At 40.6% G+C, this 18744-nt stretch overlaps 1 protein-coding gene across 1 annotated transcript in view; it reads left to right on the forward strand.

Moving 5' to 3' along the window:
- DNAH11 (dynein, axonemal, heavy chain 11) overlaps positions 1 to 18744 on the forward strand; it is a 481900-nt gene that overhangs the window by 239118 nt on the left and 224038 nt on the right. The window contains exons 46-51 of the mRNA XM_006880385.1: positions 3558 to 3762; positions 5835 to 6000; positions 7720 to 7822; positions 8411 to 8650; positions 10792 to 10953; positions 11808 to 11999. Of these exons, the coding sequence (XP_006880447.1) occupies positions 3558 to 3762; positions 5835 to 6000; positions 7720 to 7822; positions 8411 to 8650; positions 10792 to 10953; positions 11808 to 11999 (1068 nt within the window). The remainder of the gene's footprint in view (positions 1 to 3557; positions 3763 to 5834; positions 6001 to 7719; positions 7823 to 8410; positions 8651 to 10791; positions 10954 to 11807; positions 12000 to 18744) is intronic.

Below are 18744 nucleotides of genomic sequence, written 5' to 3' on the forward strand. Positions count from 1 at the left end.
AAATGCTTGTCATTCCTCTGTAGCATCTGGTCCCCACTGGACCCTCATCATTTCCTTCACCTGCTCCCCCCACCAACCAAACTGTGCAGCTCTGCAACTGCATCCTGGCCCGTCTTCACCCTTCTGCCCCCAACCCTCACCTCCTTGTACCCACAATACGTTTTTCCCAATAAAAAATAAAAAAAGAGCAAGAATAAATTCAAGCCTCAGGTTGCAATGCTTAAAGACAAAATCTTGAATGATCCTGCAAACGTCAAAAGAAAATGGAAGTGATAGAGTCATGCGCCAAAGGAATATCTCTCTGTGTTTCATTAACTATGCAAATCCATTTGACTTTTACTCTATGTGGATAACAACAAATTGTGGTTAACATTGAGAAGAATGGGAATCCCAGAACACCTGCTTGTGCTCGTGCAAACTTGGAGCAAGAAGCTCTTGTCCAAAGAGCGAAAGGAAATACTGCACGGTTCAAAATCAAGAAAGGAATATGCCAAATATTAATCCTTTCTCCAAACTTTTTCAATCTATATACTGAACAGATCAATTGAGAGACTGGACTTTGTGAAGAAGAATATGACATCAGGTTTTGAGGAAGACTCATCAACAACCTACCTTACGCATATGCATTGTTCACCAGAACTGAAGAGGACTTCAGGCACTTGGCTGCAGAAGATCAAAGACTGCAGCCTTCAAGATGAAGAAAACAAAAATTTTTACTGTCAAGATAATGGGCTGCATCATGATAGGTGGAGAAAATATTGAGATTAATGACTTCATCTTGCTCAGATCCACAGTCAGATCCTTGGCACCACCATTTGGGAAATCAAAATAGAAGTTACAGTAGGGAAACCTCAGTCAGGGACATCTCTACAGTGCTAAAGAGCAATGTTTTCAGTATGGAGACTAAGGTGCACCTGATCTAGTCTTTTCAGTTGCTTGACAATTGACTAAGGATAATGGAAGAAGCAATGATGAAATTTGAGTTTTATTCCTGGAGATGAGTGTTGAACATACCATGGACTGCCAAGAAAGCAAACAGGTCTGTCCTGAAGAGAATGAAACATACTTGCTCCTTGGAGGAAAGGATTTTGAAACACCATCTCACAAACATTGGGCATGTTTTCAGGAAGAGCCAGTTCTTGGAGAAGGACATCATGCTTAGAAAGGTAGAGGGACCACACAAGAGAGGCAGACTCTGGATGAGATGGATTGACACGGTGACTGTGACAGTGGGAAGCAGACATGTCAGAGACTGATGCTTGCTTAGGATAGGGCAAGGTGCAGAGGTGCTTTTCATAGACTCATTATGAGTCACAGTTGGCCCTAAGTGGTCTATAAATTATTTAATCATGTTCAATGTATGTTAACCATGTAGAGAAGTGAGATAAATGCTCTATCCAAAACTTATGTTTGTTTCTTACAGGTGACATGAATCCTGTAAGTAGTGGTTTTTACCTTGAGAATTTGACCATCAGGAAGTGTACTCAAAATTTCAGAACTTTCTTAATCTTTGTTCAGGGTTCTGTGACCTTTTTGTGTGTATCTAATAAACATCAGGATGGATGGTGAAGAGATTGAGATTGTTAACAGCTTTAGTTTGCTTGGCTCCACAGTCAACACTTGGTACCAGCAGTCAGGAAATTAAAATGTGTATTGCAATGGGAAAGTTTGCTGTTAGGGACCTCTTCAAAGTACTGAAGAGCAATGATGTCACTCTGGAGACCAAGGTGCACCTGTTACAGGCCATGGTCCTTTCAATCACTTAGTATGTGTCAGAGAGTTGGACAATGATGAGAGAGGTTGATCCCTTTGAACTGTGGTGCTGAAGAAGAGTATTTAATAAAACAAACAGGTTCTTCCTGAAGAGGGTTAAACCAGGCTGCTCCTTGGAGGCAAAGTTTCTGAAGCTTCATCTGACATACTTTGGACATGTTGCAAGGAGGAACTGGTTCTTGGAGAGAGACATCATGCTTGGGAGGGTGGAGGGACAGCACAGGAGAGGAAGATCCTCTATGAGGTGGATTGATTCAGTGACTGGGGTAATGGGGATAGGTGTGTCAGAAACAGTGAGGTTGGCACAGGATAGAGCAGGGTTTAAGACTGTTGTAAACAGGGTCGCTATAGTTGCAGGTGATTCGGCAGCACCTAACAGCAACAACAACATCCCATATTCTGATCATGTATTGTAATCTCTGTTCCCTAAATCTGATTATGATGTCCAGATCTGTGGCCATCATTGTATTATACTTCTATACACCACCCACTTTCCATTTATTTGTGAAACAATGTATTTTGTATACGAGTAACCAACTCTCAAAAGATAAAAATTACGCTATTAAAATATTTACTAGAGCGTCAGGATGGATGATGAAGAGATTGAGAGTGTTCACAGCTTCACTTTGCTCGGCTCCACAGTTAACACTCTTGGCACCAGCAGTCAGGAAATAAAAAAGCGTATCGCGATGGGAAAGTCTGCCATTAGGGACCTCTCAAACGTACTCAGGAGCAACAGTGTCTCTCTGTAGACTAAGGTGCGCCTGATACAGGTCATGGTATTTGCAATCGCTTGTTATGCATCAGAGAGTTGGACAATGACTAGGGAGGACAGAAGGAGAGTGGATGCTTTTGAGCTGTGGTGCTGGAGAAGGGTACTGAATGTACCCTGGACTGCCAGGAAAACAAACAGATTCATCTTGGAGAGGATTAAACCAAGCTACTCCTTGGAGGCAAGGATTCTGGGGCTTCGTCTGACATACTTTGGACATGTTGCCAGGAGGGACGGGTCCTTGGAGAGGGACATCATGCTTGGGAGGGTGGAGGGACAGCGCAGGAGGGGAAGACCCTCTATGAGATGGATTGATTCGGTGACTGGGGTAATCGGGATGGGTGTGTCAGAGGCGGTGCGGTTGGCGCAGGATAGAGCAGGGTTTAGAGCTGTTGTGCATAGGGTCGCTATGAGTCGGAAACGACTCGATGGCACATAACAACAAACAACAAGAACAATGCAAGAGGCTGAAATGTGGTTTAAATTTGCAGATATTCCACTTAAAAGCAATTATTTCTGAAATGTGTCTTTCCCAACAATGAATTTCTTTATCATAGATTTTCATAACCATTTTGCAATTTCATTTTACCAATTCGAGAATTGTTACCAGTTTTCTTTGGTGTGTGTCTTGCCTTTCCAAATGTATTCTCAGCTCCTGAAAGGTGGTGGGTGGGTAGTTTCCTGTATGTTTAATGTATTCTCTTCCAGGCCTAACCCATGGTTGGCAGCAAGTAAGTATTCTGTGAAAGGGAACTTTGGATATTACTATTTGCTGAAAAATAGAAATCAGTTGCTTATTCAGTGGCACTTTGATGGTGTTATATAACTGTTTTCTTCAAGCTCAGTTCTTTAAACTTTGACAATTCAAAACTATGAATTAGGTAGGATCTCTGCTATTAGGTGTTAATTTGGACTGAAAATTCTTTGGGACAAATTCTTATTTGATTCAGGTATAAAATTCCAGAATCTTTCTCTCCGACCTTTCTCTCATTGTTTATTTATTTTTTTTCAGACAGTTCTTGTGCACACCTCAGAGACAACCCGTCTTAAATATTTCGTAGATTTGTTGCTTAAGAAAGGAAATCCACTGATGCTAGTAGGAAATGCTGGTGTGGGAAAAACTGTTTTTGTAGGTGACATCCTCGCAAGTCTCTCTGAAGATTATGTTGTGTCCCGTGTGCCTTTCAACTACTACACAACATCTGCAGCTCTGCAAAGTGAGTGTTTCTGCAGCTTACAACACAGAAAGGAGCCAGCAGAAGCTGCCAAGGCTGGGAATACAACCCATTGAGATTATTGGTTTTCCTTAGGCTTCAGACATGCTTTTTCAAACTCAGATGCATGTTGACTTATCAGTAGGTTGGGTAAATTGAATTTGCTTAAATATAGTTCTGATTTTGGCTTTAATACCACTCATGATTTTATGTAGGAAGCTCTGACGGCCTAGTGGTAAGAAGCGATACTGCAGTCCCAAAGGCATGAGGTTGGAATCCACCAGCTGCTCCGCAGGAAAAAGATAGGCATCTCCTCTCGCAATTAACTGCCCCTGAAAACCCACTGAAGGGTTTAGTTCCAAATCGATGGTACACAGCAACATAATTTTATTTGGATTATTACACATTAGAATAACAAGAGTTGGGGTTTTTTTTTGTTTTTTGTTTTATTATTAATTTCAATGAAAATTTACCAAGACTTTGAATTTCCATTCATTCATTGTTGCACTTTTCGCCCCTCTCAACCCTCCCCCCAAGTACACTACCCTCAGGAAAGTAAAAGAAAAGTACTTCCATGGTTTTACAATCCCTCCCCGCAGGTCCACTCCGTTATGCAGCCTTCGCTCTGGATTTCTGTCATGACTAAAATACCTAATCACATATCCCTTTTAAACAGTTTTTTCCCTCATCTGTTTCAATGCAGTATACATTACTGAACCCATCTTTGTCAATTTCTCCCCAATCCCAAGGTCAGTCCTGTTTTACAACAGTGGTACTGTGCAGTGTTTGTCCTTTTGTGACTGAGATACTTCAGCATAATGTCCTCCAGGGTCACCCATTTTGAATAATATTGTATGAGTTCCTTGTTTTTTAATGCAGCATAGTATTCCATTGTGTGAATATACCACAGCTTCTCTATCTATTCATTTGTTGATGGGCACTTAGGTTGTTTCCAACTCCTTGATATTGTGAACAAAGCTGCAGTAAACAGGGGTGTGTGCATATATCTGCTTGGATGTCAGTTAGGGTTTCTTTGGGGTATTCCCAGTAGTGGAATTGCTGGGTCAAATGGTATCTCTATTTGCAAATTTTTGGGAAAGCACCATACCGCCTTCCACAGTGGTTTCACCATTAAAAAAGAAAAGAATAACAAGAACTTACACATGTATAGAGTTAAGGAAAAGAGAGCCAATAAAACATAGTCTGGAGGGAGTTGCACTGCTAATCCCAGTGCACCTCCCTGGCAGTTTGAATCCATGAGCTGCTCTGGGGAGAAAGGTGAACAGTCTTCATCTGTGTGATTTACAGCTTCTGAAAACCCACTGGAGCCTTGCCTTTTCAAATGTATTCTCAGCTTCTGAAGGATGGTAGGTAGATCCTAATGCATTTAATGTTTTCCCTTCTATGCCTAATGAATTACTTCTGGCTCAAAGGCAATGAGTTTGAATTTCTGTTTGAGAGTTTCAGACAGTAGACGTAGAAAGTAGAATAATACAAAACCATAAAAGTATAGGGTAGCATATAATAGATGGAAGGGTGTGTGTGTGTATATATACAAAAATATATATATTTATATTCCATGGCATTGAGTTTGATGTATGTACACACACATACACATAATTGTTCTGTACCATCGAGTTAGAGCTGACCCACAGTGACTCTCCACAAGAGGCATGGGCGGAGATTGCCCATCCTTCTCCCACTGAGCAGCTCGTGCATTCAAACCATGTGCCTCTGGGATTGCAGCACAGCTTTTTACCGGTCAGCTGCCAGAGCTCATAAGAAAGTAAACTGAACAAGTAGTAAGAACATTGTCCTACATGATATGATTACTATGATGCTTTGGAGGTCTCCAGAAAAGGATAAGTAGGGTGGGCAACAGAAGGGAAATGCAGGAGAAAACATAGTATCAAGGTGGTCAGAAACTAGAGACCGTGCAGATCTTAACCTTCAAAGAAATAACCTGAAAATATGGAGGGAGTGAAATGGAGAGAAGATAGGGGAAATAAGAGTCAAGGGTAGATGATTTTATATTCTATCAGTGAGAGGTAGAAATAATTATGCATTTGTTTCAGAGACCCTTGAGAAATCTCTAGAGAAAAAGGCAGGTCGTAACTATGGTCCAGTTGGAAATAAAAAGTTGGTCTATTTCATTGATGACATGAACCTGCCTGAAGTAGACTTCTATGGCACTGTTCAGCCCCACACTCTGATTCGACAGCATATTGACTATGGACACTGGTAAGTCATTCTGTATCAAAATCTAGTTCGTATTATGAGCAAAGACTTGGTCAAGTTTTTAATCATGGTCTGGGTAAACGTTTCCAGGGCACCTTCTTTTTCCAGTCTGTTCACACACTTCTTGTCTGGTGATGTGAACAGCAAGCCCCCCAGTGCAGCACTCGTCCCACTTCCTCCCCTGTTTTCCATTTCCGTTCATCCTTCTTTCCTACCCCTTCTGCTTTCTGAGCTTTATCCCTGGGAAAATGCTGGTCTTTTGATATCAAGTTGCTTATTCTAAGGACTATTTACCTTCCTAGTGTTACGGCTGTCTTGGCTGAAAGGTGAGTCAATGGGGTAAGTTCAATGCCAAGAGTGAAGGCTAACTAAGGGCCGTAGTCTAGAAGGTTCCATCAATATCTGTCTGACCAAACAGCATGGTCTCCTTTACAATGTTGAGTTTTGCTCCACATTTTTCTCCCACTACATCCAGGACCTATTGTTGTGGTGCCTCTCAGAGCTGTTGGTAGTGGCACCTGGCATCATATATCTAGTTTTGGTGATCTCCTGGCCAAGGAGGCTGCGGGCCCTTAATCCTTCGGGCTAATTATTTTCTATACATGTTTGATGGGTTGCTAAATAAAAGGTCAGCCATTCAAATCTACCAGCTATTCCGTGGACAAATATAAGGTAATATGATCCCTTAAAGATCTACACCCTAGAGAACCTAGTAGGGCAGTTTTACTCTGTCTTATGGGGACACAGTAAGTTGGAGCCCCCTCGACAGCAGTGGGTCTGCTTATCTTTACTTTGAACTGAATGAGACTGAGAGTTGCACCTTAAATGGCTGCTTGCAAGCTTTTAATACACCAGTCACTACTCCTCAAAGTAGGATGCAGAGCATTTGCTCTGTGGATTATCTTGTGCTATGGACCTTCACATGTCCCCTGAGACTCCAGTCCTCAGAGCCCAGACCCAGTGATTCATTCCTTTGAGATGTTTGGTTATGACTAAGCAATTTCATAAATTTTTTCTTTGTGTATTCTACAATATCTGCAACATGCAGAACTACCCTGTCAAGTCTGTCTGTCTGTCTAATGTAGTCTCATTCTTCTTCCCAAAATGTAATTATTATTTGGAGAAACAGTCTAAAACTGAGAATGACCCTCAGTTTCTTACACATCTATGGAGCATTTTAATGTAACACTTGCTGAGTTTATTTGACATCCTTTTCCATCATATTCAATGGCATAGCTTCCCTTTGTACCTTTTGAAGAATTTAATTGAAAAGTAACCTGGAAAAATTTAGTTACCCAGAAAGTATGTCTTCCTTTAGGTGCTAATTCACATGAAACTATTTGAGAGAAGCTTGATCTTGTTCTGTGAGGTGTAAATCCATGTTAATATTTTCTGTCACCATTTGTGATTCTTATCATTAAGTACAGAGAGATCCCAAGCCTTTGAGGGGCCACAGGGGTGTCCTGACTAGACATAGACCTCAGACACGTGAGAATAAATGGGAAGTGGTTTTTCTACTGATTGAGCTTCAGATCTTGGTTTTAGGTTCTCTGAGCAACAGTTCGTAGGGTCCTCAGAAAATGAATCCAGGTCTATTTCACAAAGCATTTTTATCAAGATCCTTTACATTGTAAAGGAAGGGACCCCCCTATGAGCTGGTGAATTTAGCTGTGCTGTCCCCACCAGTTGTTGGATTGAAGGTTCTTTGTTCTGTTCTTTCAGGTATGATCGACAGAAGGTGACACTTAAAGAAATCCATGGCTGCCAGTATGTTGCCTGTATGAATCCGCTGGTGGGCAGCTTCACAATCAATCCCAGACTGCAGGTGGGTGTTAGTGCTGCTCTCCCAAATAATCCCTAAATATAACACAAAAAAAATCGCAGGCTATGATTCTTGTGCTTTTTCATACACATGTGGGCTCCTTTTGGATATTTGGTTAAGCATGCAAGCTCAATAACAATTAACAACCACCTCTACAACGTACAGTAAATGTTGCTTGCTCGCTTACATGAATTCAGCTATGAATGACTCTGCTCATCTTGACTGGTTCGTTCATATGTTTATGACTCACTGTAAGTTAACCTAGACAGACTTCAACTGGAGTGACTAGAAGGACCTGGCTTGGCTTCATGTGTTTCTCATCCTTCTTCAGATTTTTTTAGTTCATATCAAAGGCAGAAGCTTACAAGGACAAGTGAAATGGTACAAGCTTTGACACACTGTGCTTTCTGCATCCTTCTGTTGGCTCAAGGTTACTTACCAAGTCAGAGTGCAAGACTCTACAGAGTTACATGGCAGGGAATGTTGATCCAGGAAAAGATGGAAAAAGACAGGTCTTTTTACCCTACTTCAGTCTACTGGTACCCTTATAATCCCTGTTTTAGACAACTCTAATATTTGTTTTCTTTTCAGAGACACTTCACGGTGTTTGCATTCAACTTTCCATCCTTGGGTGCATTAAACACCATCTATGGCCAGATCCTTGGTTCCCATTTCCAGCAGCAAACATTTAATCCATCCATTCTCAAGAGTGGCCCCACTGTGATCCGAGCAGCAATAGCATTCCAGCAGATGATGACTCATAACTTCCTACCCACCGCCGTCAAATTCCACTACGTCTTCAATCTAAGAGACCTGACCAACATCTTCCAGGTGCTCTGGTTGTCGTGTGTTACACCTCTTGGATATTAGAAGAATTAGAGTAAAATTAATAGTGTCTGTTCTTGAATTTAGTATGTAACTTTGCTCGGTGCTTTGAAATTTATTATTTCATTTTACACGAATAATCTTTCCTTTGTGAGATAAATATGGGAGGCTTATTATTCCCAGTTTATCAGGAAGAACAATATTTTCCCTCAGCTTATGAAGTGATTTGTCAATAAAACCAAGGATAAAGTCTAGGCTCCCTGTTTTGTTTTTGCCCAGACATGTGAGTTCTTGTACTACAGAGAAATTGGTCATGTGTTTGCATAAAATCTGTTTCTGTCCTATAATTTTTTTAATTATTAAATTTTATTAATTTTAATGAACATTTACAGAGATTTTGGGTTTCATTCATTCATTGTTGCACTATTTTCTCTACCCTCCTCCCCAGTTCGTTCTTCTTTTTTCCCCCCCTTGAAAGTCTGTTTTAATTGTCCAATTGCCACAGTGCTTGTCAAAGCCAGTTCTGATTAATCTCCTTTGTGTGTCCTTTGCCATTCCCTATCACTCCTCCCTGAGAGAGACTTCACCCTGAGTCATAAGGAAAAGGGGATGGCGTATTCTCTTAGACATGACCAGAGAAATGATAAATTTTTAATATCTGGGTCATTTGGGTTAGTTATTAACAATTAACTTGCTTTCCTAGTAAAAGGGAAGTGTTTATGTTTTGATTTAGCAAGTCAAATTCCAATGAGGAGATATATCAAATCTGAGTGGGCTTTTAAAAAATGTAACAGATATGGTCTATTTTATATAGCAAGAGGTGAATTATGATTCTAAATCCTTTAGTGAAAGAGCTTGTGAATTGATTGCACTTGAAAACTTAGTAAAATTTATTTACATTTGTATTTGATAGTTTTTATTCTTTTATATTTTATAACCTTTTGTAAATCACTCCACAATGCATCAAAACTACAACAGCATTAGATATGAGCCTCTAAGAGCAGGGCCTGTAGCTTTTCATCTCTGGAGTTTTAGCACCTGGTGTAAGGACTGTGTTCGATAAAATGGTGTTGACAGGCAGATTTTGAAACCTTAGAAGAAAAAGGGAGGTGGAAGACCTTAGGGGAAATGAGAAGAACATTCTCTCTACTCACCTTTCATGTCCAGTCTATTGGCTGCACCTGACACTTCCAATTTTTTCTTTTTTTTATCATTTTACATCTTATTCCTCACAATTCTCTTGGTAGTCTCCTATGGTCCAGAGAAAGCAGAATCTTTCTTTCTGCAGAGTGGATCTGTATGAATTCGGCTTATTGAAGGACAGTATTAAATAGTCGGGGTTGATGGCAAAGTGGTCTAGTCCTAGCCCAAGAACTACTCGCAGGCTCTGTGTGATCATGAACCATTAACTTTAAATTTCATATTCCTCATCTGTGGAACTAAAGGGTTAGATCATATGATAGCAAAGATTTTTAGGATAAAAACTATCTTTAAGATTATCTATTTGAACTTTGGTTTGAAAAACTTAATCCTTTGGGAGACGTAATAGTCACAAGCAATTGTTGTCTTGTTATGTGCCATCGAGTAGCCAGTCACTCATAGCAACTCTACTATGTACAGCAGCTCTGAAGCCTGCCCTGTCCTGAGCCAGTCTCACTGACTCCGACATACATACTCCCATTGTCCCAGTTACTGTATCAGTTCACCTCATCTGGGGTCTTCCTCTCCTGTGTTGTCCTCCACTCTTCGAGCATGATGTCCTTCTCCATGGATGGTCTCTCCTGGCCATGTGCCCAAAGTATGTGAGACGGAGCTTCAGAATACCAGCCTCCAGGAAGAAACTTGGTTTCATCCTCTCCAAGACAGACTTGTTTTCTTGGTGGTCCATGGTGACAAGCTGTGGTATTTAATTATTGGGGTAGTCTTGAAACAACAATCTTTTTTGCATTCTTAAAAATTAACATAATAGTATGAAAGTAAAATGTAATTTATCAAAGGAGGAACTTGATGTGTACCTACTTTTACTTATATTTCTTTTCATTTAACACGTCTCTAACCTTAAAACTTAGTGATATTAAAGGCTATCCTTACCTTGACATGCCATCCAATTCTAAATTAAAAGTCTTTTTCTTGTTTTTACCTTGTAGGGAATTTTATTTGCTTCTCCTGAATGTTTAAAAGTTCCAAATGATTTAATACGCCTGTGGCTTCATGAATCATCCCGTGTTTATGGAGACAAACTGATAGACACAAAGGATTGTGATTTATTTCAGAAGAAGATGCTGGAAATAGCTTATAAATATTTTGAAGTAAGTTTCTGACTGCTGGTGGTCACTGTTTCCTCTAACACCATGTGACTCTGGGCCAACGTTAGAGAAGAATGTGAGGAAACTACTGTGTGCTTATTGTTGTGAAACATCTACAATTCCAGAGTCCTTGTATTCTGCTTGAGGACACTCTGCTCTTCTTGACAAGGACAGGGAACTGGAGTGGCCTACTGGGTCAGGAAAGACTTGCACACCCAGTCCAAAGGTGAGCAATTGAATCCACCTGTTCCACCAGAGAAGGAAATTGGGCAACCTCCTCCAGCACAGTTTACAGCCTCTGAAAACCCCCTGCAGGGTCAGCAATGAGTCAGTTCTGACTTGACGGCACATTAACAACAATAACATTATTTATAGACTGAAACGTCTTTGTTATTGTTGTGTAGCCAATTCCTAGCTGACCCTCTGGCAGGTTTTCAAAGGTGGTAGATCACACAGGAAGTGATGCCTGTCTTCCTTCCATGGAGCACCTAATGGATTCAAACCACATGCCTTTGGGTTGACAGTGCAACTCCTTACCATTAAGCCACTGGAGCTGCTGGGACTACTTTGGATAAGGCAGATAGTTGACCACTTACCCACTAGAAGAAAGGTTGGTGGTTTGAATCTACCCAGTGGTACCAAAGAAGACAGGCCTAGCAATCTATTTGCAGATTTCAGCTTTGAAAACCCTATGGGGCCACAGGTTTACTCTTACATACAGGAAGCCTCCATGTGTTGGAATTGAGTCTGTGGCTACTACAACTACTGATGAATTGAGCTGTGTTTCCTTTGATAGGCCCCCATCAATCATTTTGGGTGGCTAACATAAGCGTATTTCTCTCCTCCTTGTTCTGCAGGACATAGACCATCACATGCTGAACCAACAGCCCCTTATTTACTGCCACTTTGCTCATGGGGGTGCAGATCCCTGTTACATGCCAGTGAAGGACTGGGACGTGCTGAAGGCAGTTCTTACAGAAACATTAGACAACTACAATGAACTAAATGCTGCTATGCATCTAGTTTTATTTGAAGATGCCATGCAACATGTGTGAGTTAACAAGTTATGATATGTTTTGTTCAGAAAAGAAAATCTACATGTGTGGTGGTGGTGTTTTTGTAATCATCTTGTCTCATGCCCACTGAGTGGAAATCAACTCATAGCTGCACCTCTCCTCCAGGGTTTTGTGTGTGTGTGTTGTTGTTGTTGTTAGGTGCTATGAAGTCCAGTAGAATTCATAGAGATCCCGTGAACAGATCTGATGTGCCATCTTCATCTTCAGTGACACACTTAAGCCCATTGCTATAGTCATTTTGTCAGTCCATCCATTGAGTGGCCTTTTAAAGGCTGTAGAATGCAAAGGAACAGATTACTTATATTTCTAGGAGAAGGGCTATTTTGTTTCTACATAATAGCTTATGTGGATTGCTGCTTTCTTGACATTATGAGAGTCTTTTCTGAGTAGTATTAGGTTGTTATAACTATGAAATTATCCAGGGTACAGCAATGTTTTGTTAAGCACCTATATATTTGTGTTTTTTACAGGCCTTGGGCCTAACAGCAGTTTTTCGCCATAGTAGCTGAATGAGCAAGAAGGAAGCCTGTTGCTCCCTTCTAGATGTGGCTTTTCACCACCGTCGAGGGGCCCTGGATCTCCCTGTTGCTTGAGTTAAGGGATCCTACGAGGTCAGGCCAGACAGCAGGGTTTTTTCCCCTCCAAGTACTTGAGTTACGTGGTCCTCCAAGGTCAAGGTAGACAGCAGTTTTCCCCCCAAATAACTGTGGGAGCAGCGCAGGTGATGCTGTGCCATCATGTGCTTCCTGCTGTCCAGATTACTTATATTTCTCTTGCAGAACAACTGGTGGATTCGAACCACCTGCCTTTGGGTGAATAGCACAACTCCTCACCCATTAGGTCACCAGAGCTCCCTCCGTTGTTCTACTATGTACACACCCTTACTTTGTTACTGTTCCTCTTTTTGACAGATCATACTCAGCAATCTGAACTATCCATTCTTGACTCTTGTTCACCATATAAGGATATAGAAATCTCTTTATTCATCATATCATAATCTTAATAAGGTCTTACACTATTTCTAAAATACCATCACATTCATCACTGCCTTTTATTTCACAGCAGCTCTAGTAAGTAGAAATATTTAAAAGGGAGGGGATTTGTTAAAAATGTTTAAGTGACAGAGCAGGGCTGAAAACCTATTTTCATTGGTGAATTAGGCTGTGTTGAGTGTGTACTGTGTGCCAGGAAGGAATTTTGGCAGCCTGCATGGCATCTTTGGGCACTTTAAAGAAAAAAAGAGCATCTTTCCTTCGCATATAAGTTATAGGAAAGTCTTGGCCAGATGTAGAGCTTGGTTGGCCAGGCTCTTCCTCACCTACTTGACTGGGCACATTGGTGCAGTGCAGACTACCTTACCATCCATAGCACACGACTATCAGTCCTGCACTAGGATTTGAATATACAGCAATGAATAAGATAGGCAATCCCTTCTCTAATGGAATTTGCATTTTCTCTAATGGGGTTTGTATATATGGGTTCTTATAAGGATCTCTGGTGGCCAAGTGGCAAGAAGTTGCTCTGCAATCCCAAAGGCACATGGTTCAAGGCCACTATCTGCTCCACAAGAGAAGAAAGATGGACAATCTCCTCCCATGTGATTAACTGCCTTTGAAAACCAGATGGAGGGTCAGCCGTAGATCGGTTCTGGCTCTATAGTGCTCAACAACAGCGTAAGGAAATTAACAAATAAGGGGGGGGGGAATTGCCAGTTATGTGTCATGCTGAAAAAGAAATAGAAGGTTCTGTTCCAAAGTGGCTGTTGTATCTGTGGAAAGGTGAAGGGTCAATCAAGACTTGGAGTGAGGTTTCAGAGACTTGTAGAAACAGCACTCTGAATAGAGAGCATATTTCATGTGGCTTTGAGGCAGGAATAGATTTAGAATGTTCAAGAGGATCAGAGTTACTAGGGCAAAGGGGGAAAAGTAAGAGTATATGAAGAGGATATAGAGGTAAAACCAGCCTTACTGACAATGACTATTTCCTTGTAACCAGGGTGGTGGAGGTGGTTAAGTGCTTTTGAGTCAAGTATGACTTAAAGCTTAACATCAAGAAAACAAAGATTCTCACCACTGAGCCAATTGGCAGCATCATGATAGATGGTGAAGAGATTGTTGATAGCTTTAGTTTGCTTGGCTCTACAATCAACACTCTTGGAACCAGCAGCCAGGAAATTAAAAGACAAATTGCATTGGGAAAGTCTGCTATCAGAGACTTCTCCTGAAGTACTAGAGAGCAATGTTGTCAGTCTGGAGACTAAGGTGCGCCTGATACAGGCCATGATCTTTATAATTACTTGCTATGAAGGAAGACCTTCGATGAGATGGATTGAGTCAGTCACTGGGGTAATGGGGATGGGTGTGTCAGAGATAATAAGATTGGCAAGGGATAGGGCAAGGTTTAGGGCTGTTGTACATAGGGTCACTATGAATTGCAGGTGACTAGATGGCACATAACAACAACAGTGATTCATAGTGATCCTGTGAACATCAGATATGGACCCTGTTGGATTCTGTGTTGTTCTCATCATCTCTGCCACACTAGAGTACATTGTTATAGTCACTATCTATCTTATTGAAGTCCTTCCCCTCCTTCACTGATCCTCCACTTTTCTGAGCATGATGTTCTTCTCCAATGACTGACCCCTTCTACCAACATGCCCAATGTATATTTTATGAAGTTTCACCATCCACCTTTCTAAGGAGCATCCTGGCTGTGCTCTCTCCAAGACATACCTCTTTGTTCTTTGGCATGGGATATCAGTACTCTTCTCCAAAGCTACAACTATAAGGCATTGATTCTTCTTCTGTTATCTTTATTCACTGGCCACCTCTCAGATGTATAACAAGTAATTTAAAAAAACCAAAACCAAAACAAACACATGGCTTGGATCAGGTGTACCTTAGCCTTTAAACTGACATCCTTGCTCTTCAGCACTTTGGAAATTTTCTGCACTACAGACTTTCCCAGTGCAACATGTCTTTTGATTACACAACTGCTGGTGCCAAGCTTGTTGACTTTGGATCCAAGTAAAATTTAATCAATGACAATTACTATCTTGTCTCAATTTATCATGATTATCTGTTGGCCTGCTGGTGAGGATTTTTGTTTTTCTGTAACCAGGGTAGGGAGTTTTATTCTGCGTGCAGTAACAAGGTATTGAAGGAATTCAGGCATGATAATGATGTAATTTGATTTGTTACATAGCCCACATAGCTCACCTCTGTTTCCATGTGTGGAAAGTTCACTCTGGTAGCCTAGTGAGTGGGTAAGGATTTGTGGTGCCAACCCAAAAGCAGGTGATTCAAATCCTCTAGGTGGTTTTCCACCCCATGGATGAAAGATGAGAAATCCCCTCCAGAGATTTACAGCCTCTGAAAACCCATTAGAGCGTCAGCTGTGAGTCAATTGATATGTAACAGCCACAACAGCTCTCTTAATCCAATGCATCATCATTTCTTGCTGGCCTTTCTAAGAAGTTCCCTTTTTTTGGGGGGGGCACAAAAAGTGGAGAGAGAAAAGAAAATCATCACCAAAAACAAGGAAATGCAGAAAGAAGGACAAATCCAAGGGAAAGAATTTAAAAAGTAGAGAATTCAATTTTTCGAAGAGTTACTCTATAAAATGTCTAGCCCCAGAATCTAAGGAAACATTTACAGCTCATTCCATCAGGAGTTAAGAACATGCTGAGCTTTGATTATTTTATTTGCTCCTCTGTGGTTGTAATCTTCTGGGAATGAAGGCTAAGGAGATTTTAGTTACAATGTGGGACTGTGTGTTAAATGAATAATTAAGAATAGTGTCACTTATTGGATGTGTATACCCTGACCGTGTATATGGTGAAACTTCTTACCTCCTAATGACATGGAAGACAAGGTTCTTCCCATATAGTCTTAGAATTCTCCAGGGCTAAAAGGGAAGGCTGTTACTTTGATCAGGGATTATGAGCTAGAAGCTTATTTACTCAATGTTAGAGATGATTTAACAACATGTCCTTGAGTATTGTGGCAAGGGACTCTGCCGTATAGAGAATCTTGTGAGAAAAAGAACCTCACAACATAATTTAAAATGAAATGAAAACCCTCGTTGTTTGCTTGAGGCTTCACTCCTGTCGGAGTAATTTTATGGATGTTTTCAAGGTTGGGTGTTTTGGGGGGCTTTTTGGTGTGGCCATGTAAAGTAAAATGGCATGGAGTAACTGTGTTTGCAAAAATAACATGTCTGTGCAGTTAACACAGGTTTTTAGAAAATGCTCACATATGCCTGTCGTATGATAAGTAATCTCAACTTCATTTTGTCAAAAATATTAAAAACTATAATCATGTACATCATTCAGGGCCTGAAGTTTAAATTCATTTCATCAAAACAATTTAAAGCAGACAAGTTGGCATCCAATATTTTTTTTTGCACTTGGTTATCCATATTCTTTTATTGGTTGTATTAATATTTATAATTATGAGGTATTTAATGGAACTTATATTTTTATAATGTTAAAACCTGCTTATTAATAACTATATGAGTAAATATAGCATTAATATTAATAGCTTAAGCGTTCAGAATTTCCCTGGAATAGATAAATGGGATTGATTGGCCTTGCTGAAAATTTAACTTTGTAATACTGAATGGTTTCAGTAAATTTTCCAAGAGAAACCATAGAGAAAGCTTTAATTTGAGAGAGGTAAGGTCAATTACAAAGGCATATGCTTAATCTGCATGAGGTAATAATTCTCATGTGAGATATTCCTTGCTCTAAATAAATTAATCCTTTTCAAAATAATGTTACAGCAAGGCCTTCTGACATAAGAATAATTCTCCCTTACTTGGACACTAATACGGCTTTCCAATCTCTTTTACTAATTCAAACATTTATAAGCTTAGACAAACATAGGTAGGTAGGTAGATTCTTTCTTGAAACATTGAGTGGTAAAATAAATACTATGTATAATTTGTTATTTTAAACTGTTTTCATATACAAAATGTCATGCCACAATCACTACTGATTTCCAAAAGTCTCTTATTACCCTAAACAGACATTTTATGCCTGTTAAGCATTAAGTCCCTTTTCATCACTCCCCTTGAAACACTAATCTCCTTTTTGTTTGTAAAAACACTGTAGTTGGCATGGAAGAGGCGGGGTCTGACTTTTACTAATTTTACAAGGGAGGAGGAATACTCATCTAAAACATGAATAAGGACAAAATCAATTCTGTAGCATATCCCCAGGCTTCTGTACCTTCTTCTATCAAACCTCCCTCATTTCTTGCTATTCCATTAGTAGTTTCACTATTCAGTTGCAGTGGCCACACAGAACTCACAAGAAATACTCACAATTATGGGGCTTATTTGAGAAACAACTCAAGATATCATTCTTCAGTCATAACAGCTTTTTTTCTAAGGTATGCTTCCAGGCTGCCTGTCCTCTGACCTTTGTTCTCACAGCTTTGGGATCTAGTTTATAGCTTTGGCGTGTTGCTGTTGTTGTTATGTGCTGTCAAGTTTCTTGTGATTCATAGCGACCCTATGTACAACAGCCCTAAACTCTGTTCTGTCCTGTGCCAATCGCACTGTCTCCAATACAGCCCTTCCGATTAACCCATTCACTGAATCAATCCACTTCTTTGAGGGTATTCCCCTCCTTCCCTGTCCCACCACCCTTCAAAGCATGATGTCCCTCTGGTCTCTCCTTAAAACATGTCCAAAGTATGTTAGACGGAGCCTCAGAATCCTTGCCTCCAAGGAGCCTCCTAGTTTAACCCTTTCCAGGATGAATCTGTTTGTTTTCCTAGAAGTCCATGGTACCCTCAACACTCTTCTCCAGCACCCAGAGCTCAAAGGCATCAATTCTTCTTCTTTCCTCCTTAGTCATTGTCCAACTCTCTGATGCATAACAAGTGATAGCAAAGACCATGGCTTGTATCAGACACACCTTAGTCTCCAGAGACACACCGTTGCTCTTCAGTACTTTGGAGAGGTCCCTAACAGCAGACTTTCCCATGGTAATGTGCCTTTTAATTTCCTGGCTACTGGTGCCAAGAGTGTTGACTGTGGAGCTAAGCAAACTAAAGCTGTGAACAATCTCAATCTCTTCACCATCCATCCTGATGCTGCCAGTTGGTCCAGTGGTGAGAATCTTTGTCTCATTGACGTTGAGCCACAGTCCATACTGAAGGCTGCAGTCCTTGGCCCTCTGCAGCAAGTGCATGAGGTCCTCCTCAGTTTCAGCAAGCAGGGTTGTGTCATCTGCATAATACATATTGTTGATAGATCTTCCACCAATCTTGACCCCACATTTCTCCTCCAATCTTCCAATTCTGGCATTTATGTGCACAACCTCCTCCCTCCCTTTTCCAACCCAGCACACTCCACCAGTAAATTTTGTCTCAGTCATTGGGCTCTGGCTCCATGAGGTGGCAGCTCTAAGTTGGCTCTGGATCTCTGCTCCCTCTGCTGCTTGTGGTGGTGTTTTGTTTCACACAGGAATCTCTGACTCAGTGCACAAATCTCTGACACACATAAAAATGTGCTGTGCTCTTCCTTCTTCCTTCTTGATGGTAGTGAGATTCTTGTTTTCTGCTACTGAACCTGCTCAATTTTTTTATTAAGTTTTATTAATTTTAATGAACATTTACAGAGATTTTGGGTTTCTATTCATTCATTGTTGCACTATTTTCTCTACCCTCTCCCCCAGTTCATTCCTCTTTTTCCCCCCTTTGAAAGT

The sequence above is a fragment of the Elephantulus edwardii genome, unplaced genomic scaffold (assembly GCF_000299155.1).
Source record: "Elephantulus edwardii isolate Elephantulus edwardi_28Jun2011 unplaced genomic scaffold, EleEdw1.0 scaffold00007, whole genome shotgun sequence".
NCBI classification, from domain to species: Eukaryota; Metazoa; Chordata; class Mammalia; order Macroscelidea; family Macroscelididae; genus Elephantulus; species Elephantulus edwardii.